Here is a 23,622-nt window from a genome sequence, read left to right as displayed (position 1 = left end):
CCAAGACCTTGTGCCTTCTTCTCGAACAAATTATCTTCTGCGGAAAAGAATTATGATGCATGTAACAGAGAGTTATTGGCCATTAAACTAGCATTTGAAGAATGGAGGCATTTTTTGGAAGGGGCGGTCCATTGAATCACTGTGATTACAGATCATAAGAATCTGGCTTACAATGAGTCTGCCAAGAGGTTGACACCAAGACAGGCGAGATGGTCACTTTTTTCTCGCGGTTTCAATTCTCTATTACCTTTCGGCCCGGTTCTAAAAACGTGAAGGCTGATGCCTTGTCTTGTAGTCTGGACCCGCTATCACCTCCTGAACCTCCATTCTTCAGTATGGTGTGGTTGTGGCTGGGGTGTCCTCTGTGTTGGAGCGAGAGATTCTTGAGGCTGCTGGTTAATAAGCTCTTTGTGCCCATTCAATTTCGTCTCAGGATACTTCAGGAGTTTCATGATTCTGCTCTGAGTGGACATCCTGGAATCTTGGTTACCCGTAAGGCCGTTTCTAGGTTGTTTTGGTGGTCATCATTGTCTTCGGATGCGGTTAAGTTCACGTCGTTCTGTGATGTATGTGCTTGAGCTAAAAACTTTCCATAGCTGGCTTGGGAATTGGTGCCTTTGCCAATTCCTGATAGACCATGGACTCAACTGTCCATCGATTTTATCACCGATTTTCCTTCTTCTAGTGGTAAAACAGTCATTTGGGTGGTGGTGGACAGATTTAGTAAGCAGGGGCATTTTGTACCTTTGACAGGTTTAGCTAATGCAGACACGTTAGCTAAATTGTTTGTGGAACATGTGATGCGGTTCCATAGTGTGCCTGTGAGTGTGGTTTCTGACATGGTGGAGCAGTTTGTGTCCAAGTTCTGGAAGGCCTTTTGTAAAAGGTTGGGTATTTGTTTGAACTTTTCTTCAGCATATCATCCTGAGTAATGGTCAGACAGAGAGAACCAATCAGTCCTTGGAACAAATCTGGCATTGTTTGACCACTACCCAGCAGGATAATTGGTGTTCCTCTTTGCCTGTGGCAGAATTTGCTTTTACCAATCGCATTACTCAGTTCATGGGTACCTCCCCTTTCTTCTGCAATTATGAGTTTCACCCTCATTTTGGGGAGTTTTCCTGACAGGATTCAGGATGCCCTGGGGCTGATCTTGCTGTGCAACGTTTGGGGGAGGTGTAGCAGGAGGTTCAGATGAATATTGGAGAGGCTCAAAGGAGGTATAAATTCTTTGCTGCCAAAAGGCAATCTGTGGGGCCATTATTCCGTGTTTTGGATAAGGTTTGGTTGTCCACCAGGAATATTAAGCTTAAAGTTCCTTCTGCTAAATTGGGGACAAAGTTCATTGGCCCTTATGAGATTGTGGAGGTGGTCAATCTTGTGGCCTTCCGTTTGCATCTTCCCCCATCACTGCGGATTCCCAATGTGTTCCATAAGGCTCTTTTGAAACCGTTGGGGTCTTCCTCTGGGGAATCTCCATTTCCTCTGCCACCCATTTCAGTGGATGGCCAAAATGAGTATGAGGTAGAACGGATTGTGGACTCTCACATGGTCTGTCGCTTACTCCAGTATCTGGTCCATTGGAGGGGCTACGGTCCGGAGGACCGGTCCTGGATTCCAGCGCGATTGGTCTGTGTGGATCAGTTGGTCTGGGCCTTTCATGCTTGGTATACTGGGAAGCCTGGGGATCAACTGATCCCCCCCTTGAGAGGAGGGTACTGTCATCATCCAACTCGGGGTTTGCTTCTTGCTTCTCTTTCTCTGGCCTGGTCATGGAGGGGTAAACCTTTCCTGCCTCATCTTGATTCTTGGGTGGCTATTAATTGGTGCTATTTCTGGTTGCCTATGTCAGTGATAGTTCTGGTCCTTGGCTAGAGCAGCTTATCCATATACTCTAGTGATCCTTCTGCCTCTGACCTCCCATGTATGTGTCTGACCTGTCTTCTATCCCTGACTTTGGTGAGTTCCCTACAGTGTATGACTCGGCTTAAACTCTGTACTCCGTCTTCATTTTTTCTGTCTCTGGTACTGCGTTCCCCGACTGGCTGTTGACCCTCTGGCTGATACTTTGACTCCTCTTTCCGTCTCACGTTTTGGATACCACACTTCCGTCTGTCTTAAGCTTTTGGCTCGTCTCTGACATCATGCTTTGCTGTGACCTCTGGTACTTCATCTCCCTGTTTGTTGCTGACTTCGGCTAGTTTGACCACTCTGTCACCTCCTGGTGGCGGCCTTCACTTCTGCACCGAAGTGTTACATAGTAAGTGCGACCTGTTTTCCCGTTACAGCGTCCCTAGTGGTGGCAGAGCGCAACTGCTCCGTATTTGCATTACATATACAAACACAATGCACATATGGAACATACCAGCCTGTCTCCTCTTCAGCGCCTCTAGAATCTTGAAGGTAAAGGACCTTTGATGACATCATGGTCACATGACCGTGAGGTCACCAAGGGTCCTTAAGGAGTCTTAACCTTGGAATAGAAACACTGGGGGCCCTGAGAAATTGCTCAGTTGGCCCTTCCTTTCCCGTAACACCTGCACCGTCTCCTCTTCAGTTCTTCTAGACTCACGCAGTTAAAGGACCATTAGTGACATCACGATCACATGACCGTGATGTCACCAAAGATCCTTAAAAAGACTTAACCTTGTGATAGAAATGCTTGGGGCACCTTAGAGAGTGGGGCGGCTTTGCAATTGCCCAGTTCCCATCCTCCTAACATTGACTGTAACTATTGTTTATTTTTGGAGTAGGGCTTATTTTTCAGGAATACTCCAATAATCCCACAAAATAAATATTTTCGGGTTAGATCTTATTTTTGGGGAATCATGGTACTTTCAATATGTAGTAAAAAAGGTAGTACTTAGGTAATATTTCACTCAATGGGGTTTGTTCGATTTAACAATGTGGCTCTCGGACTCAAATAGGTTATGCACCCCTGAATAAAACAATTAATTTATCACACAAAAATAAATAAAACTTACCGTACATAAACAAATACACGAATAAATGAATAGATCAGAAGTGACCTGATGAAAAAATTTAAGACTAATCAAACCCAGCGTCTGAATTGTTGCTATGTGCATAAATATTTGTAGCAATGTATGCAAACGAAAACATTTGCATCAAATTAATGTAACTTTCAAAACTATGATTACAATTGTTATTAGTCTGAGCTTTCAAGAACTTCTTTTACAAAATAAAGTGTTTGTGTTCTTGGCTGATGCACCTTGATTACCAGCTAGGAACCAATCTCACATTAAACATGACTAATGCCACAACAATGGCTGAAATTGGACGGACTGCAAATTCCTGCATTTAATAACTGTCTGGATAATTAGAGCTCCCCTTTCTGAGGGAGGAGCTTAATTTATGCAAATTGTAACATTTGCATAAAAGTATTAAAAAAATGATTTAGCAAGGAGCACAAAAGGACACAGCTCTCTACACAAGCTTGGGAATATAACTGAATGAATGATCATTACAATACTGCTAAGAATATTTTTACCTTAAAATGTGGCAACTTTCTAAAATTGAGATGATACAAGAACTTCAAAATACAGTCTCTACACTCTAAAGGCAGACAGCAGCGAAAAACGTTCAGAACTCATTACGGTAACCTATAAACCCAGGTAATGTTATATGGCTTGCTGCTTTTTAGGTTTTCTTTTCTAACTCAATCTTTTTTTTTTTTTCAGAACATATAAAACAAACTTCAGGAAACTGTCAGTTATTGGTCTACATTTTGCTGAAATTTCAGTACAGTAATTGACTTTTTTTAATATGCTGCGTTTAGTCATACTTTTCTTTTCCAAACACCACATAAGAGTGATGTTTGCAATGAATTATACAAGCCACACTCTCTGAAATATCAGGACTACATATAAGGTCTTTGTCAATGCGGCTTTGTAAGTTTGACACATTTATTTCATTTCAGAAAATATAATGAAAGTGTCTTTCTTTTCCTTGTACAGAACAAGCTTGGCAATATGAATTTACAAAACAGCATCTTCTTGCTCTTGCTGCTTCCAAATTTTATCTACACATCTGGTTATTTTCCTGAAAGGCATCCAAAGCAATCCAACGTAAAAGGACCACCACCTTTCCTACCATTTAATGCAAAAAGTCAAGGTAAGATATATTCGATTCCATTTGGGTTTTAGATTGTACAATGGCGCAGTTAGCTTTCTCTGGTATTGGTTTTACCAATAAAGTTGCCTGATAATTTAGATAATTCTTATAATGAATACTATATGATGTATCAAGAGCTCATAGAGATATACCCTCTAAATATTTATTTTATTACAATTTACGGTAGTTTTGGGGGTTTCAGATTCCAAAGTAAGATATATAAGATATAAGTTTCAAAGATCTACTCAAAATCATGTGTGACTACGTTATAAAATGTCCAGATTATAATTTATTCAACTTTTATTCAGATAAACATTTTAAATTATGGGGATTGTCCACTTTATCCTTATGTAACAAATGTGTTGTGGACAAGATTTTGTGGCACTTACTATTGTATACGTATTACTGGTTCTTCTTTTGCACTTGTCAGTGACATCATTTTTCAGACTGCAAAGCTCTTCTGTCCATAAATTGACTTCTGGTGGAGGAGCATGTGACTAAACCTGTCCGGCAGTTTGATCCAACTGAAAAAAAAACTTCCCATGGGAAAGCAGTCTATCAGTTGAAGGAGGCTGATGGACAGATCTGGCTACAAGTTCCTTAATCAGCAGCCAGTTTGTGAACAAAAGAGCTGTGCAGTCTGACAAGTGCAGGAAAAGATCATGTAATTAGAGATAAGAGAAAAAGTTTGTGTGATTCCAGTCCATAGGCCAGTTAAGTAGTCTTTGACCACTGGATGGGAGGCTTGCAAATCTCTTACATCTCGGCATCTTCTGAGCTGCTTTTGATTAGCTGGACTGGTGGAACGTTATCTGAACATCACGCCACAGTGAAGATGTCATTTCAGCCCAGCTAATTAGTGATGAGCACAAGTGTTTGTTACTCGAGTCTGCCAAGGGTGCTAGAGTATGTACCAAGTATCGCGAGAGCTCGAGTGAGATGTACACGTCCCCGTGGCCACATGTTTTGCGGCTGTTAGACAGCTCCAAAACATGTAAGCATTGCCTGACAAACACGGGCAATCTCCGCATGTTTTGTGGCTGTCTTAACAGCTGCGAAACATGTACCTGCAGGGACGCCAACATCTCACTAGAGCACCTGCAATACTCGAGTAATGAACACTTGCGCTCATCACTACAGTTAATCAAAAGCTGCACCATGGTTTACAGAAGATAAAAGATTCATGAGTGTCCAGTCCAGCGACCAATGACTACTGAGTTAACCGATGTACTGGAGTCCTGAGAATCGATCTGCCCATCTCTACCTTATATTTCTGTTTTAGTAAATATCACAAAATCATGTACCCAAAACATTATAATAAAGATAAAATGGTGAACCCCTTTAATTAAGTGTGACAATTGAGTAAGTTTATGATGACTTGCGAAATAGCTCAATATTTTACCATAAAAAATATATACTTATTTCCCTGGTAGTTTATCTGATGACACCATTTACAGTAGTTACAAATGTCAAAAGATTGACCATCACTTACAAACAAATGTGAACAGGTGCAAGCTAAGAGAGCCACTCTACAGGGGTTGGACAAAATAATGGAAACACCTAAAGTTTTGGCATCATAATCTTCGAACATGTTATAAACATGCAAACCGTGACATATGGTAATGTTTTGTAGTTGATTATTTGTGTTACGTGATATGTGTATGTAAATTAACTGTTTGTTTTGCTGAATTGTAAAAACATTGATGAGAACCTGATACCAATGGCAGACCTCTCGGATTTTCAAAGAGGCCAAATTGTTGGTGCTCGTATGGCAGGCGCTAGTGTGACAGAAAGTGCCCGAATGCTTGGCGTGTCAAGAGGTATTGTCTCCAAAGTAATGACTGCGTTTGAAAGAGAAGGAAAAACGTCCGCAGCAAAGCACAGGTCTGGCCGAAAGTCAAAGTTGACTGATAGAAACAGTCGGACTCTAAAGCGAATTGTGAGAGAGGATTGCAAGACCATGTCTCCGAAAATCACTGCTGAGCTCAATGAACACCTACAGAACCCAGTTTCCACGAAAACTGTTCGTCGGGAGCTGCACAAATCATCTGGATTCCACGGAAGAGCTGCAATTAGAAAACTGCTGCTCTCAATGGCAAATGTTTCCAAGCGTTTAGAGTGGTGGAGAAACCTCCAGAATTGGTCCCTCGAGCAGTGGAAAAATGTGATATTCTCAGACGAATCATCGTTTACCCTATTTCCGACCTCCGGCCGAGTGTACGTTTGGAGACAGCTGAAAGAAGCATTCCATCCAGACTGCCTTCTCCCAACCGTAAAACATGGTGGAGGTTCTGTGATGATTTGGGGTGATATTTCGTGGGGATACGCCAGGCCAATGATATCCCTTCATGGAAGAATTAACAGCCGAGATTATTTAGGCATTTTGGGCAACCAAGTGCATCCAATGGTTCAAGCACTGTTCCCGGAGGGGAACGCCATCTTTCAGGATGATAATGCACCAATTCATACAGCTAGAATCGTTAAAGCATGGCACGAGGAACATTCTAATGAAGTTGAGCATCTCATCTGGCCCCCACAATCCCCAGACCTCAACATTATTGAGCATTTATGGTCGTTTTTAGAGATTTAAGTTAGACGTCGATTTCCGCCGCCATCGTCGCTCAAAGAACTGGAGGGTGTGTTAACTGCAGAATGGGCTAAAATTCCTTTGGAAACAATTCACACCTTGTATGAATCCATACCTTGGAGAATTGAGGCTGTAATCGCCGCAAAAGGTGGACCTACACCATATTAAACTAACTTTTGTTGATGTTTCCATTATTTGGTCCAACCCCTGTATATGTAACTAACAATTTAAAGCAGCACTCAGAACTGCTATAGTATGCAAACAATGAATATAGGAAATTGGAACAGCATTTCTGTTGTAGAAAATAAGTTAAAAAATGAAGGTACTTAGTGCATAAATCCCAGCAGAGAGGCTCGACTTCTTGGCTGTTGAGTACACATTAATTGGCCAATTTATGAGCAAAGTACCTTCATTTAGACTTCTGTTAAATTAAAAGAATTGTCCTATAATTATAAAGCATCACCCAGAGGTTGCACTAAATATTTTACAGCAAAGTAAAAATACATCTCAGCATTTTTTTAAATAATATTAAACTAAGGAGTAAAATAAAATTCTCAATATCTCAAATTTGTAATACTAGGGAATACGTAATTTTAAGAGGTCGCTATTTATTTATGGAAACATGATCCCATGCATTCCCTAACCATGTAATAGGGAAAAACTTCTCAATAGCTGTGGTTTGACCACTGGGATCCACACAGGTCTCATGCACCAGGGCTCCCTCTGTGAATGGTATGGTGGTCGACCATGTGCTCTGTTGCACCATCTGTGACCTTAGACGTACTATCCCGTCGAGGTGACCTGGGCCTATCTGACCCTCGACGGGATAGTACGTCATAGCCGATCGGCCGCGCTCACGGGGGGAGCGCGGCCGATCGCGGCCGGGTGTCAGCTGCATATCGCAGCTGACATCCGGCACTATGTGCCAGGAGCGGTCACGGACCGCCCCCCGGCACATTGACCCCCGGCACACCGCGATCAAACATGATCGCGGTGTACCGGCGGTATAGGGAAGCATCGCGCAGGGAGGGGGCTCCCTGCGTGCTTCCCTGAGACCCCCGGAGCAACGCGAACAAAAAGTGGAATAACACGCGATCAAAAAGACTGATATAAATAACCATGGTACCGCTGAAAACGTCATCTTGTCCCGCAAAAAACGAGCTGCCATACAGCATCATCAGCAAAACAATAAAAAAGTTATAGTCCTGAGAATAAAGCGATACCAAAATAATTATTTTTTCTATAAAATAGTTTTTATCGTATAAAAGCGCCAAAACATAAAAAAATGATATAAATGAGATATCGCTGTAATCGTACTGACCCGACGAATAAAACTGCTTTATCAATTACCAAACGCGGAACGGTATAAACGCCTCCCCCAAAAGAAATTCATGAATAGCTGGTTTTTGATCACTCTGCCTCACAAAAATCGGAATAAAAAGCGATCAAAAAATGTCACGTGTCCGAAAATGTTACCAATAAAAACGTCAACGCGTCCCGCAAAAAACAAGATCTCACATAACTCTGTGGACTCAAATATGGAAAAATTACAGCTCTCAAAATGTGGTAACGCAAAAAATATTTTTTGCAATGAAAAGCGTCTTTCAGTGTGTGACAGCTGCCAATCATAAAAATCCGCTAAATAACCCGCTATAAAAGTAAATCAAACCCCCCTTCATCACCCCCTTAGTTAGGGAAAAATAAAAAAATTAAAAAATGTATTTATTTCCATTTTCCCATTAGGATTAGGGTTAGGGTTAGGGCTAGAGTTAGGACTAGAGTTAGGGCTAGGGTTAGGGTTAGGGCAAGGGTTAGGGCTAGGGTTAGAGTTAGGACTAGAGTTAGGGCTAGGGTTAGGGCAAGGGTTAGGACTAGGGTTAGGGCTAGGGTTGGGGCTAGGGTTACGGCTAGTGTTAGGGCTAGTGATAGGGCTAGGGTTATTGCTAGGGTTAGGGCTAGGGTTAGGGTTGGGGCTAGGGTTGGAGCTACAGTTAGGGTTGGGGCTAAAGATAGGGTTAGGGTTTGGATTACATTTACGGTTGGGAATAGGGTTGGGTGTGTCTGGGTTAGAGGAGTGGTTAGGGTTACCGTTGGGATTAGGGTTAGGGATGTGTTTGGATTAGGGTTTCAGTTATAATTGGGGGGTTTCCACTGTTTAGGCACATCAGGGGCTCTCCAAACGGGACATGGCATCCGATCTGAATTCCAGCCAATTCTGCGTTGAAAAAGGAAAACAGTGCTCCTTCCCTTCAGAGCTCTCCCGTGTGCCCAAACAGGGGTTTACCCCAACATATGGGGTATCAGCGTACTCAGGACAAATTGGACATCATCTTTTGGGGTCCAATTTCCCCTGCTACCCTTGGGAAAATACAAAACTGGGGGCCAAAAAATAAGTTTTGTGGGAAAAAAAAGATTTTTTATTTTCACGGCTCTGCGCTGTAAACTGTAGTGAAACACTTGGGGGTTCAAAGTTCTTACAACACATCTAGATAAGTTCCTTGGGGGGTCTAGTTTCCGATATGGGGTCACTTGTGGGGGGTTTGTACTGTTTGGGTACATCAGGGGCTCTGCAAATGCAACGTGATGCCTGCAGACCAATCCATTTAAGTCTGCATTCCAAATGGCGCTCCTTCCCTTCCGAGCTCTGTCATGCGCCCAAACAGTGGTTCCCCCCCACATATGGGGTATCAGCGTACTCAGGACAAATTGATCAACAACTTTTGGGGTCCAATTTATCCTGATACCCTTGTGAAAATACAAAACTGGGGGCTAAAAAATCATTTGTGTGAAAAAAAAAGGAATTTTTATTTTCACGGCTCTGCGTTATAAACTGTAGTGAAACACTTGGGGGTTCAAAGTTCTCACAACACATCTAGATAAGTTCCTTGGGGGGTCTAGTTTCCAATATGGGGTCACTTGTGGGGGGTTTGTACTGTTTGGGTACATCAGGGGCTCTGCAAATGCAACGTGATGCCTGCAGACCAATCCATTTAAGTCTGCATTCCAAATGGCGCTCCTTCCCTTCCGAGCTCTGTCATGCGCCCAAACAGTGGTTCCCCCCCACATATGGGGTATCAGCGTACTCAGGACAAATTGGACAACAAAGTTTGGGGTCCAATTTATCCTGATACCCTTGTGAAAATACAAAACTGGGGGCTAAAAATCATTTTTGTGAAAAAAAAAAAAAGAATTTTTATTTTCACGGCTCTGCGTTATAAACTGTAGTGAAACACTTGGGGGTTCAAAGCTATCAAAACACATCTAGATAAGTTCCTTAGGGGGTCTACTTTCCAAAATGGTGTCACTTGTGGGGGTTTTTAATGTTTAGGCACATCAGGGGCTCTCCAAACGCAACATGGCATCCCATCTTAATTCCAGTCAATTTTGCATTGAAAAGTAAAATAGCGCTCCTTCCCTTCCGAGCTCTGCTATGCGCCCAAACAGTGGTTTACCCCCACATATGGGGTATCGTCGTACTCAGGACAAATTGCACAACAACTTTTGTGGTCTAATTTCTTCTCTTACCCTTGGGGAAATAAAAAAATGGGGGCGAAAAGATCATTTTTGTGAAAAAATATGATTTTTATTTTTACGGCTCTGCATTATAAACTTCTGTGAAGCACTTGTTGGGTCAAAGTGCTCAACACACATCTAGATAAGTTCCTTAAGGGGTCTACTTTCCAAAATGGTGTCACTTGTGGGGGGTTTCAATGTTTAGGCACATCAGGGGCTCTCCAAACGCAACATGGCGTCCCATCTCAATTCCAGTCAATTTTGCATTGAAAAGTCAAATGGCGCTCCTTCCCTTCCGAGCTCTGCCCTGCGCCCAAACAATGGTTTACACCCACATATGGGGTATCAGCGTACTCAGGACAAATTGCACAACAATTTTTGGGGTCCAATTTCTTCTCTTACCCTTGGGAAAATAAAAAATTGGGGGCGAAAAGATCATTTTTGTGAAAAAATATGATTTTTTATTTTTACGGCTCTGCATTATAAACTTCTGTGAAGCACTTGTTGGGTCAAAGTGCTCACCACACATCTAGATAAGTTCCTTAGGGGGTCTACTTTCCAAAATGGTGTCACTTGTGGGGGGTTTTAATGTTTAGGCACATCAGGGGCTCTCCAAACGCAACATGGCATCCCATCTTAATTCCAGTCAATTTTTCATTGAAAAGTAAAATAGCGCTCCTTCCCTTCCGAGCTCTGCTATGCGCCCAAACAGTGGTTTACCCCCACATATGGGGTATCGTCGTACTCAGGACAAATTGCACAACAACTTTTGTGGTCTAATTTCTTCTCTTACCCTTGGGGAAATAAAAAAATGGGGGCGAAAAGATCATTTTTGTGAAAAAATATGATTTTTATTTTTACGGCTCTGCATTATAAACTTCTGTGAAGCACTTGTTGGGTCAAAGTGCTCAACACACATCTAGATAAGATCCTTAGGGGGTCTACTTTCCAAAATGGTGTCACTTGTGGGGGGTTTCAATGTTTAGGCACATCAGGGGCTCTCCAAATGCAACATGGCGTCCCATCTCAATTCCAGTCAATTTTGCATTGAAAAGTCAAATGGCGCTCCTTTCCTTCCGAGCTCTGCCCTGCGCCCAAACAATGGTTTACACCCACATATGGGGTATCAGCGTACTCAGGACGAATTGTACAACAAATTTTGGGGTCTATTTTCTCCTGTTACCCTTGGTAAAATAAAACAAATTGGAGCTGAAACAAATTTTGTGTGAAAAAAAGTTAAATGTTTATTTTTATTTAAACATTCCAAAAATTCCTGTGAAACACCTGAAGGGTTAATAAACTTCTTGAAAGTGGTTTTGAGTACCTTGAGGGGTGCAGTTTTTAGAATGGTGTCACACTTGGGTATTTTCTATCATATAGACCCCTCAAAATGACTTCAAATGAGATGTGGTCCCTAAAAAAAAATGGTGTTGTAAAAATGAGAAATTGCTGGTCAACTTTTAACCCTTATAACTCCGTCACCCAAAAAAATTTTGGTTCCAAAATTGTGCTGATGTAAAGTAGACATGTGGGAAATGTTACTTATTAAGTATTTTGCGTGACATATGTCTGTGATTTAAGGGCATAAAAATTCAAAGTTGGAAAATTGCGAAATTTTCAAAATTTTCGCCAAATATTCGTTTTTTTCACAAATAAACGCAAGTTATATCGAAGAAATTTTACCACTATCATGAAGTACAATATGTCACGAGAAAACAATGTCAGAATCGCCAAGATCCGTTGAAGCGTTCCAGAGTTATAACCTCATAAAGGGACAGTGGTCAGAATTGTAAAAATTGGCCCGGTCATTAACGTGCAAACCACCCTTGGGGGTGAAGGGGTTAATGAGCTTGGCTGATCTTTGGCAATCCTGTAAGAATGAATGATGCAGCAGTGCATTTATATCGACCATCGCTCCAAACGTATGGGGCTCTTCAGAATCCCAGTTCTAGAGATTTATGGGTATTCCAGCAGTTGGACCCTCAGAGATTAAAAAAAGTTGTCCTCTATCCTTTGGATAGGGGATAACCACCAAACATGAATGGAACTCCAAAAAGATATTACATGACACACTAAATATACTGTAGTACTAAGAAAGAAACAGGCAGAGCATCCAGAAAAACTGGAAGCTTTTTTAAAAAAACAAACAAAAAAAAAATTAGTATTATTTTATATACAGTTATAACATGCTACCCTGACAGGGTTTCTCACTGCAAAATGTGGTAGCTTATAACTGGGATATTCCAAGAAGCCCTGGTCAGTGGGGTCCAAAAGCCAGACTTCTCCAGCGCATCTCCCTCCGACTTTAAAATTAGGCTGGTACAAATAAAAGAATCCATTAAACTTGGGCAGCAAATATAGGAGACACATCTGTTTTAAATACTTTTCCAAGGAGAAAAAAAGCAAGAGCAGACACTGGCACTACACAAATGCAAGCACTCACCAATTTGACAGGTCAATCAGCAGCTTACACATCTTCTGTGGTGCTCAACCTTATAAAAACCATCCATAACAAGTAGTCCAAAAGACAAAAAGGGGCACTCAGCACTGATGTGTAATAATGTGTTTTTTTTCTATATTGGGACATTTGCAGTATATATACGTCATGGAAGGGAAGGACTTCCCAACCAATGAAGTATATATATGTCAGGAGTAGTGATGAGCTACTTGGGGCTACTTGGGGAATCTTGAGCATGCTTGGATAATATTTTCGAGACCCTGCAGCTGCATCACGCTGGTCCGGTGAAATGGGCATTGTGAAATCACTGTTTCTCCCCCCGCTCCTCGGCGTGTCTGATGTAAATAGATCTGTGAATACCACAGATCGCGCTTTTTTTTCAGTTGCGCAGTGCGTTCGGCTCTTGACTTCCGGGGCACACAGGTTACAGTGACGAGCCGCGCATGCGCAGTGATGTAATGTGTGCTATGCCCACAGTTGGGCAAAGCAATGCGCAGGTGCGAGATTAGACTTTACCTCTTAGGGAAAAGCAAGAGGTGGGGGAGAAACAGTGATTTCACAACGCCCATTTGACCGGACCAGCGTGATTGACAGGCGAAAACGGCGACTTTAGCAAGGTATTTCAGCAGCATAGGTGGGGAATCAGGGGACAAAAAATACACTATTGTAAAGCACAGCTCAGGCCCTATTTAACGGTTTTGTTATCTCATATTGAAAAAACAAGGTGACAGGTTCCCTTTAATAAGTTTGTGTGAGAGCAGAATAACAGTCATAATGCATTGCAATACTGCAATAACAGCAATCAGACTTCTGAAAGTAAAAGTCCCAATGGACCAACTAAAAAATTTTTAAAAATCTAAAATAAAAGTCACAAAATAATAAAAAAAACATTTATTGTACCCATAAAATATATATATATATTATATATATATTATATATATATATAGGCCACTTTATTAGGTACACCATGCTAGTAACGGGTTGGACCCCCTTTTGCCTTCAGAACTGCCTCAATTCTTCGTGGCATAGATTCAACAAGGTGCTGGAAGCATTCCTCAGAGATTTTGGTCCATATTGACATGATGGCATCACACAGTTGCCGCAGATTTGTCGGCTGCACATCCCAAAGATGCTCCATACAAGGCAGGATGGATCCATGCTTTCATGTTGTTTACGCCAAATTCTGACCCTACCATCCGAATGTCGCAGCAGAAATCGAGACTCATCAGACCAAGCAACGTTTTTCCAATCTTCTACTGTCCAATTTCGATGAGCTTGTACAAATTGTAGCCTCAGTTTCCTGTTCTTAGCTGAAAGGAGTGGTACCCGGTGTGGTCTTCTGCTGCTGTAGCCCATCTGCCTCAAAGTTCGACGCACTGTGCGTTCAGAGATGCTCTTAGGCCTACCTTGGTTGTAACGGGTGGCGATTTGAGTCACTGTTGCCTTTCTATCAGCTCGAACCAGTCTGCCCATTCTCCTCTGACCTCTGGCATCAACAAGGCATTTCCGCCCACAGAACTGCCGCTCACTGGATTTTTTTTCTTTTTCGGACCATTCTCTGTAAACCCTAGAGATGGTTGTGCGTGAAAATCCCAGTAGATCAGCAGTTTCTGAAATACTCAGACCAGCCCTTCTGGCACCAACAACCATGCCACGTTCAAAGGCACTCAAATCACCTTTCTTCCCCATACTGATGCTCGGTTTGAACTGCAGGAGATTGTCTTGACCATGTCTACATGCCTAAATGCACTGAGTTGCCGCCATGTGATTGGCTGATTAGAAATTAAGTGTTAACAAGAAGTTGGACAGGTGTACCTAATAAAGTGGCCAGTGAGTGTATATACACATATACACATATATTGTACCCATAAAAACTAAAAAAGTACGTTTGGTATCGTCAAGTCCGGAATGACCCGACCTATAAAAATAGCAAATGTAAATAATAATGGTAATAATGGTATAGCTGAAAACATCACTTGTCTCGCAAAAACAAGTCACCATAGAGCGCCATCAGTGGAAAAATAAAAAAGACATAGGTCTCAGAATGAAGCAGTGCAAAAATAATTATTTTTTCTGTAAAATAGTTTCTATTGTATTAAAACGCCAAAACATAAAGGATATAAATGTGGTATCACTGTAAACCTACTGACCCAAAGAATAAAGCTGCATGATAAGTTTTACCACACGTGGAATGGCATAACCCACCTCAAAAAAAAGAAATTCCTGAATTGTTGATATTTGTTCATTCTGCAGCCGAAAAATCGGAAATGAAAGAGATTAAAAAACGCAAAACAAATGTGATCCAAAATGTTATGTAAAATGTTCCCAACAAAATCTTCAACTCAATCCACAAAGAAAGCAAGTCCCTACTCAGGTCTGTGCCCTGTTAATGGAAATATAGGGGGCTTCCACGTTACTAGTAGCAAAAAGGCTCTGAAAAAATGTTATGGCTCCTCACCCCCCAAAAGAAGTTCAGCAAATTCTGCACTACAAAATCCCCCTCTCGTTTCTGAGCCCTGCAGGGTGTCTAAACCACATTTAGAGTCTACATGTTTGGCATTTCTGTAGCAATGAGAGTGTGCCTAATTTAAGTGTGCATGTCTCCAAAAGCACGAGCTGGGCAATGCAGCCTTTGTGCTACCAGGAAAGTTAGGCGCTTAAAGGCTCTCCCAACGTTGCATAGCATTCACTCTCAATTCCAGCCTTTTTTGCGTTTAAAAAGTCAAATGGTGCTACTTCCTTTCCAAGCCCTGACGTGCGCCCAAACAGTAGTTTTACCCTACGGGGTATTGACGTACTCAGGAGAAATTGCTTAACAAGGTTCGGGGTCCTTTTTTTTCTGTTACCCTTGTGAAAATAAAAAAAGGATATAAAAATAGAAAGCTTGAAAATTGCTAAATTTCTGATATTTTCTCAAATAAACGCAAGTTATATCTAACAAATTTTACCACTATCACAAAGTACAATATGTCACAAAAATCTCAGAATCAATGAGATCCGTTGAAGCGTTCCAGAGTCATTGACACATAAAGCGACACTGGTCAGAATTGTCAAATTTGGCCTGGTCATGAAGGTGAAAACAGACTTGGAGGTAAATGGGTTAAAGGAAAGGCAGAGGCACTGCTGATTTGGAAAAGGGGGTGCACCCCTCTAAGGACTTTAGTCAACAGTCACCAATTGTCAACAAATACGTTAAGTGAGGCAACACATTCAGTGCAATGAAACTATTATTTACCCACGCGTCATTACAGCACTCAATGCTTGAGAAGAGCTCACTGGAGCTGAAACTTTGCATAGGTTAATAAAAGGTTCATTTCGCTGCATGTGCTTGCTTCACTTTCTATATTTGTTTATTTCTGAACACATTCTTACTTTGCAGCACTTTTCCCATACCACATTTTTGCACAGTACTGTACATGCACACATATTTATTCTTACAACATACAGGCAGTGGGTAAAATAACTATGGAACACATCACCAATTTCATAAGTAAATATATTTCAAAAGTTGCTATTGACATGAAATTCTCACCAGATGTCGGTAACAGCCCATTCAATCTACACAGCAAAGAAATCAAACCATAGAGGTTCATATATTAAGTTGTATAATAATAAAAAATGACACAAGGGAAAAGTATCAACCACATGAAGAAAGAGAGTTGCAAAAAGCCACGGAAAGTCATGACACCAGCTGAAATCTATAATTAATTCTGACACTTACAGAAAAATAATATCAGATGATTTAATTGATGGCCTATAAAAAGGTGTCTCATTGCCAAGATGCCATACAAGAAACATCTCAAGATGGGTAAAACCAGTGAGCTGTCTCAAGAACTTCACAACCTTATTGTTGCAAAACATATTGATGGCATTATTATAGAAGAATTTGTTAAGTACTTAAAGCTTAAGTGAGTACTGTTGTGGCCTAATCCGGAAGTGAAAAGAACACAATTTCACCATAAACAGGCCAAGACCAGGTGCTCCCCGAAAGATTTCAGACAGAGGAGTTAAAAGAATTATCAAAAGCGTTGTCTAAGAGCCAAGGACCACTGGCGAGAGCTACAGAAAGACCTGGCATCAGCAGGTACAATTGTTTCAAAGAAGACTCTAAGTAATGAATTCAACCTCCATGGCTTGTATGCATGCTCACCAAGCAAGACTCCATTGCTGAAAAAACCATGTTCAAGCGCATTTAAAGTTTGCGCACCAACACATTGACAAGCCTGTCAAACACTGGAGGAATATATTCTGGTTAGATGAGACCAAAATTGAACTCTTTGGAGGCCATAATACATACCATGTTTGAAGGCCAAAAGGCACTGCACATCAACCCAAAAACACAATAACAACAGTGAAGTTTGTAGGTGGGAACATAATGGTGTGGGGTTGTTTTTCAGCTTACGGCACCGGAAAATGTCAAATGATTGACGGAAGGATAAATGGACAAATGTACCAATACATTCTTGATAAAAATCTGCTGGAATCTACCAGGATGATGAAGATGAAACTAGGATGGACATTTCAGCAAGACAATAATCCCAAACTCACAGCCAATGAATCTCTAAATTGGTTTCCACAGAAAGAAAATAAAGCTGCTAGAATGGCCCAGCCAATCACCTGACCTGAATCCAAAAGAAAATTTATGGAAGGAACTAAAGCTCAAAGTTTATGGAAGGAGCTCAGGGAACCTTCAGGATTTGAATAGTGTTTATTTTAGAAGAATGGGCCAAAATCAAACCTGAGCAATGCATGTGACTAGTTTCTCCATACAGGAGACGTCTTGAAGCTGTCATCATCAACAAAGAATTTTGTACGAAGCATTAAATACATTTCAGTAAGCGTGTTGAATACTTTTTTCATGTGTCATTTCTCATTATTACACATAACCTTTGGACCTCCATGGCTTGATTTCTTTGCTTGAGTGGATTGGATGCGTGGTTACCGACATCTGGTGAAAATTTCATGTGACTAGCACTTTTTTGAAATACCGTATATTACTTAGAAAATTGGTGATGTGTTCATTACTTATTTCATCCGAGGCTGATGCACTCCCATGCAATCCCCATATACACAGACATACAGTGCCTGCGAAAGTATTTGGCTCCCTGGAACTTTTCAACCTTTTCCCACATATCATGCTTCAAACATAAAGATACCAAATGTAAATTTTTAGTGAAGAATCAACAACAAGCGGAACACAATTGTGAAGTTGAACGACATTTATTGGTTATTTTAAATTTTTGTGGAAAATAAAAAACTGAAAAGTGGAGCAGGCAATATTATTCGGCCCCTTTAACTTAATACTTTGTTGCGTCACCTTTTGCTGCGATTACAGCTGGAAGTCGCTTTGGGTATGCCTCTATCAGTTTTGTACATCTAGAGACTGAAATTCTTGCCCATTCTTCCTTGGCAAACAGCTCAAGCTCAGTGAGGTTTGATGGAGATCGCTTGTGAACAGCAGTTTTCATCTCTTTCCACAGATTCTCGATTAGATTGAGGTCTCGACTTTGACTTGGCCATTCTAATACCTGGATACGTTTATTTGTGAACCATTCCATTGTAGATTTTGCTTTATGTTTGGGATCATTGTCTTGTTGGAAGACAAATCTCCTTCCCAGTCTCAGGTCTTTTGCAGACTCCAACAGGTTTTCTTCAAGAATGGTCCTGTATTTGGCTCCATCCATCTTCCCATCAATTTTAACCATCGTCCGTGTCCCTGCTGAAAAGCAGGCCCAAACCATGATGCTGCCACCACCATGTTTGACAGTGGGGATGGTGTGTTCAGGGTGATGAGCTGTGTTGCCTTTACGCCAAACATATCGTTTGGCATTGTTGCCAAAAAGTTCAATTTTGGTTTCATCTGACCAGAGCACCTACTACCACATGTTCACATGTTTGGTGTGTCTCCCAGGTGGCTTGTTGCAAACTTTGAACAACACGTTTTATAGATATATTGGAGAAATGGCTTTATTCTTGCCACTCTTTCATAAAGGCCAGATTTGTGCAGTGTACGACTGATTGTTGTCCTATTGACAGACTGTCCCACTTCAGCTGTAGATCTCTGCAGTTCCTCCAGAGTGACCATCTTGGCTGCATCTCTGATCAGTCTTCTCCTTGTTTGAGATGAAAGTTTAGAGGGACAGCCGGGTCTTGTTAGATTTGCAGTGGTATGATACTCCTTCCATTCCAATATGATCGCTTGCACAGTGCTCCTTGGGATGTTTAAAGCTGGTTTGGATACAAAATGATTTCCAAAACTTTAAACTTCTCCACAACAGTATCATGGACCTGCCTGTTGTGTTCCTTGGTCTTCAAGATTCTCTCTGTACTTCAAACAGAACCCTGAGACTATCACAGAGCAGGTACATTTATACGGAGATTTGATTACACAAAGGTGGATTATATTTATCATCATTAGGCATTTAGGACAACATTGGATCATTCAGAGATCCCCAATGAACTTCTGGAGTGAGTTTGCTGCACTGAAAGTAAAGGGGCCGAATAATATTGCACGCCCCACTTTTCAGTTTTTGATTTTCCACAAAAATTTAAAATAACCAATACATTTTGTTCAACTTCACAATTGTGTTCCACTTGTTGATTCTTCACCAAAAATTTACATTAGTAATTTATTAGTGATAAGCGAATATACTCGTTACTCGAGATTTCCCGAGCACGCTCGGGTGACCTCCGAGTGTTTTTTAGTGCTCGGAGATTTAGTTTTCATCGCCGCAGCTGAATGATTTACATCTGTTAGCCAGCTTAAGTACATGTGGGGGTTGCCTGGTTGCTAGGGAATCCCCACATGTAATCAAGCTGGCTAAGAGTTGTAAATCATTCAGCTGAGGTGAGGAAAACTAAATCTCCGAGCACTAAAAAATACTCAGAGGATACCCGAGCGTGCTCGGGAAATCTCGAGTAACGAGTACATTTGCTCATCACTAATCTTTATGTTTGAAGCATGATATGTGGCACCCTGACGCGTGTTTCGCGTGTAGCTTTGTCCAGGGGAAGCGTCAGATTCAAATTGTGTTTTCTTAGGGACAAATTCATTTTTTAGGTGACTTTGATGGAAACCCAACCAATATTATACAATATTAAAAACTGCATCCATCAAAGTAGTCAAAATTAATGTTAGGAAGCTTGTTAATCCTGCAGGTACTTCACAAGAATTAATATAAAGTGGAATTTAAAAAAAATTCACTAAAATATTGTTTTAGCCATACATTTTTCATTTGCACATGAAGTAATAAGAAAAAATGGACCCAGCAGTTTGTGAAACATTTACTCTCAAACATGGCAATACTCCATTTGTCGTCAAAAAGTATTGCTTGATCACACAGCAGGGCTCTGATGGTGCTATTTGATTTTTCGAAGCACAAATTTCGCTGGAAAAGTCCCTCAGTTACTTACATAGCACCATCTTATTACACAGCGCTTCACAGATATCGTCATCGCTGTTCCCATTGGGGCTCATGATGTAAATTCCCTATCAGTATGTCTTTGTAGTGTGAAAGGAAACTGGAATACCCAGAGGAAACCCACGCAAACACAGGGAGAACAGAAACTCCTTGCAGATGATGTCCTTGATGGGAATACAACCCAGGACCCCAGCGCCACAAACCAACAGTGCTAGCCATTGAGCTGTCTGTAAAGTGCCAAAATGTTTATTATGTTAAAGCAGACTAAGATGGGCTAGAGACAGATAATCTAGTGACAGGCAGCCATAAACAGTGACTAACAAACCTCCATCTATAAGTGTATAAATATTGCAGGGCATTAAAATAGCAGTAGACAAAAAAAAATGTTGAATTCCCATAAAGGGATTAAATAGAAAAGTGAAAAAAGTTATGACAAAAAACTGTAAAAGGTATATTATCCCCTTCACGACATGCGCCGTACATGTACGACGCATGTCGTGTCCTTTGATTTGGGCTCAGGCGTTGACCCCACATTTTTCCCGGCACATGTCAGCTGTTTTAAACAGCTGATATGTGCCCCTAACAACCGTGGGTGGAATCGCAATCCACCCACGGCTGTTAACCAGTTAAATGCCACTGTCAATCTCTGACAGCAGCATTTAATGTGATCGCGCTGGAAGCGCATCACTAATTCATATGACCCTGGTCGCTGATGGGTTGGCATGACAACCCAGGGTCTGCAGGAGCCCCCTGTGGTTGTCATTGCCGGATTGCTATGAGCGCCTGCGAGTAGCAGAGGCAATCGAATGATTGCATCTTCTAGTCTCCCATGGAGACTAATGAAGCAAGTGAAAAATATTAAAAATAAAGTTTTTGAAAATATTAAAAAAATTAAAAAGTTCAAATCACCCCCTATTCAAAATATACAAAAAACAATTAAAAATACACATATTTGGTATCGCCGCGTTCAGAATCGCCCGATCTATCAATATATAAAAATAATTAATCCAATCAGTAAATGACATAGTGCAAAAAAAAGGTCAAAACGCAAAAATTACCATATTTTTCGGACTATAAGGCGCACCAGACCATAAGACGCACTTAGGTTTTAGAGGAGGAAATTAGGCAAAAAATTTAATTAAAAAAATCCTGGTATATATGGTCCCCTCAACCCTATGCTGATACACATAGCCCCCTAATCTCTACCTTGGTATGTATGGCCCCCTTATCCCTATCCTAGTATGCATGGTCCTATCCCTATCTTGGTATGCAGGGCCTCCATCTCATCCTAGTATGCATGGCCCCATCCCTATCCTGGTATGCAGGGCCCCCATCTCATCCTAGTATGCATGGCCCCCATCTCATCCTACTATGCACAGCCCAATCCCTATCCTGGTATGCAGTTTTCCCATCTTGTCCTAGTATGCATCGCCCCATCCCCATCCTGGTATGCAAGGCCCCCATCTTGTCCAGTATGCATGGCCCTTAACCTTATCCTGGAAATCAGGGCCCCCATCTCATCCTAGTATGCATGGCCCCATCCCTATTTTGGTATGATTGGCCTCCATCCCGGTCCTGGTATGCATGGCCCCCAACCTTATGATTGCCCCCCCTCCTGGTATGCATGGCCCCATCAGAAAACATTAAAAAAACTAACCATTATACTTACCTTCTCGGTGCTCCCTTGCAGCATCTTGCTCCGATGCCAGCAGTTGCTTTACGCTGCCGGAATACTCTCAGCTCTGCATGCAGGAACTGTGTGCACAGAGAGCATTCACTTCCCTTCAGCAGCGCTCACAGTGTCAGCCGGAGCCTTCCTGCAGCTGCTGGGTGGTCAAATGTGCAGCTACTTAAGAGAAATTAATATTCACCTCTAACAGCACACATGACCGCTGGCAGCTGCAGGAAGGCTCCAGAACTGTGCGCGCTACTGAAGAGCAATGAATACTCACTGCTCTCTGCGCATACAGTCCCGGCGTGCAAAGCAGTGAGTATTCCGGAAGCTGCCCTTCAGCTTGCAAGCAGTGCATGACATCTCTGCCATGCGCTGCTTACAAGCAAAAAGCAGCCGCTGGCATTGGAAAAAGATGCTGCAAGGGAGCGACGGGAAGGTAAGAGTAATTTTTTTGTGTTTTCTGATGGGGCCATGCATACCAGAACCAGGGTTGGGGGCCAATCATACCAAGATGCTATTAAAGAGAAATGAATATTCATTCCCCTCCACACTCATGGGCATGGAATGCAGTGAATATTCATTTCTCTTTAGCAGCGGACACAGAAGTTAGCAACAGCAGCTAGCTCCTGTCTCTGTGACTCGCTGCTCCAACGATACCGCTCCCCCACCTCCCCACCACAGCCAAAGCCGTTACATCCAGACTGTAAAGCGCACCCCCTATTTTCCTCCACATTTTTGGAGGAAAAAAGTATGTCTTAGGCTATGTGCACACGTTGCGGATTTGCCTGTGGAATTTTCTGGCAGATTCTTCCTCTCTTGGCAGAAAATGCAGTTAAAAATCTGCGCGTTTTTGATGTGTTTTTTTATGCGGATTTTCATGCGGATTTTTATGCGCTTTTGTAAGATAAATAGAGATATAATAATAATAATAATCTTTATTTTTTATATAGAGCTAACATATTCCGCAGCGCTTTACAGTTTTGCACATTATCATCGCTAGAGATATATTATCTAACAAAAAAAAAAGAATTGTGATGTCATTTCCTTGTCCAACCTCTTCTTTTACATACTCCACTGAAGAATAATATTTACAACACAGATAGATATATCTATAGATAGATGGATGGATAATAGATAGATAAATATATAGATAGGTAGATAATACCAAGCCCGATGTTTAGTAATGAACATAATAAAAGGTACATAAAGAGTTAAATAAAGACACACACACACAAAATCTGCGTTAGGCCGGGGTGACACTTGCGAGAAACTCACACGAGTCTCGCACCCCAATACCCGTCACTGCCGCCGTCACTCGGACTGGAGCGTTCAGCTGCATAGAAATACATGCAGCCGCACACTCCTGTCCGAGTGCCAGCGGCACGTAATATCTGTTTAATTTAAAAAAAATAGCGTGGGCTCCAGCGCAATTTTTCAAACCAGAGAGGGAAAGCCAGTGACTGAGGGCACATATTTATAGCTTGGGAAGGGGGTAATTCCCATGGATCTTCCCAGGCTATTAATATCAGCTTGCAGCTGTATATTTAGGCTTTACTGGCTATTAAAATAGGGGAGACCCCCAAAAAATGACGTGGGATCCCCCTATAATTAATAACCAGAAAAGGCTTGCAGACAGCTGCAGGCTGATATTAATAGCCTTGGAAGGGACCCAAGATGGTGTACTACCACCTTATGGGTGTTAGGTCCGAGCATTCCTACATGAACAGTTTCCTGGAAAGTGGATTGGTCATCATGGGACAGTTAAATGGCCACCAAGATCTCCCGATCTGATAACCTTAGACTTTTATTTTTGGGGTCATCTGAAGGCAATGGTCTA

General features: G+C 41.6%; 2 protein-coding genes across 2 annotated transcripts in view; one reads left to right on the top strand and one right to left on the bottom strand.

The window, feature by feature from the left end:
• NT5DC1 (5'-nucleotidase domain containing 1) overlaps positions 1-23,622 on the bottom strand; it is a 397,045-nt gene that overhangs the window by 272,033 nt on the left and 101,390 nt on the right. The gene's annotated exons all lie outside the window — the stretch shown is intronic.
• The window catches only part of COL10A1 (collagen type X alpha 1 chain), a 29,079-nt gene continuing 9,436 nt past the window's right edge, over positions 3,980-23,622 (top strand). The window contains exon 1 of the mRNA XM_077289499.1: positions 3,980-4,131. Within this exon, the coding sequence (XP_077145614.1) occupies positions 3,990-4,131 (142 nt within the window). The 5' untranslated portion in view covers positions 3,980-3,989. The remainder of the gene's footprint in view (positions 4,132-23,622) is intronic.

This window comes from Ranitomeya variabilis, chromosome 2 (genome assembly GCF_051348905.1).
Source record: "Ranitomeya variabilis isolate aRanVar5 chromosome 2, aRanVar5.hap1, whole genome shotgun sequence".
NCBI classification, from domain to species: domain Eukaryota; kingdom Metazoa; phylum Chordata; class Amphibia; order Anura; family Dendrobatidae; genus Ranitomeya; species Ranitomeya variabilis.
The sequence above is the reverse complement of the archived record's forward strand: the minus strand, read 5'-3'. Positions and strand labels throughout refer to the sequence as shown.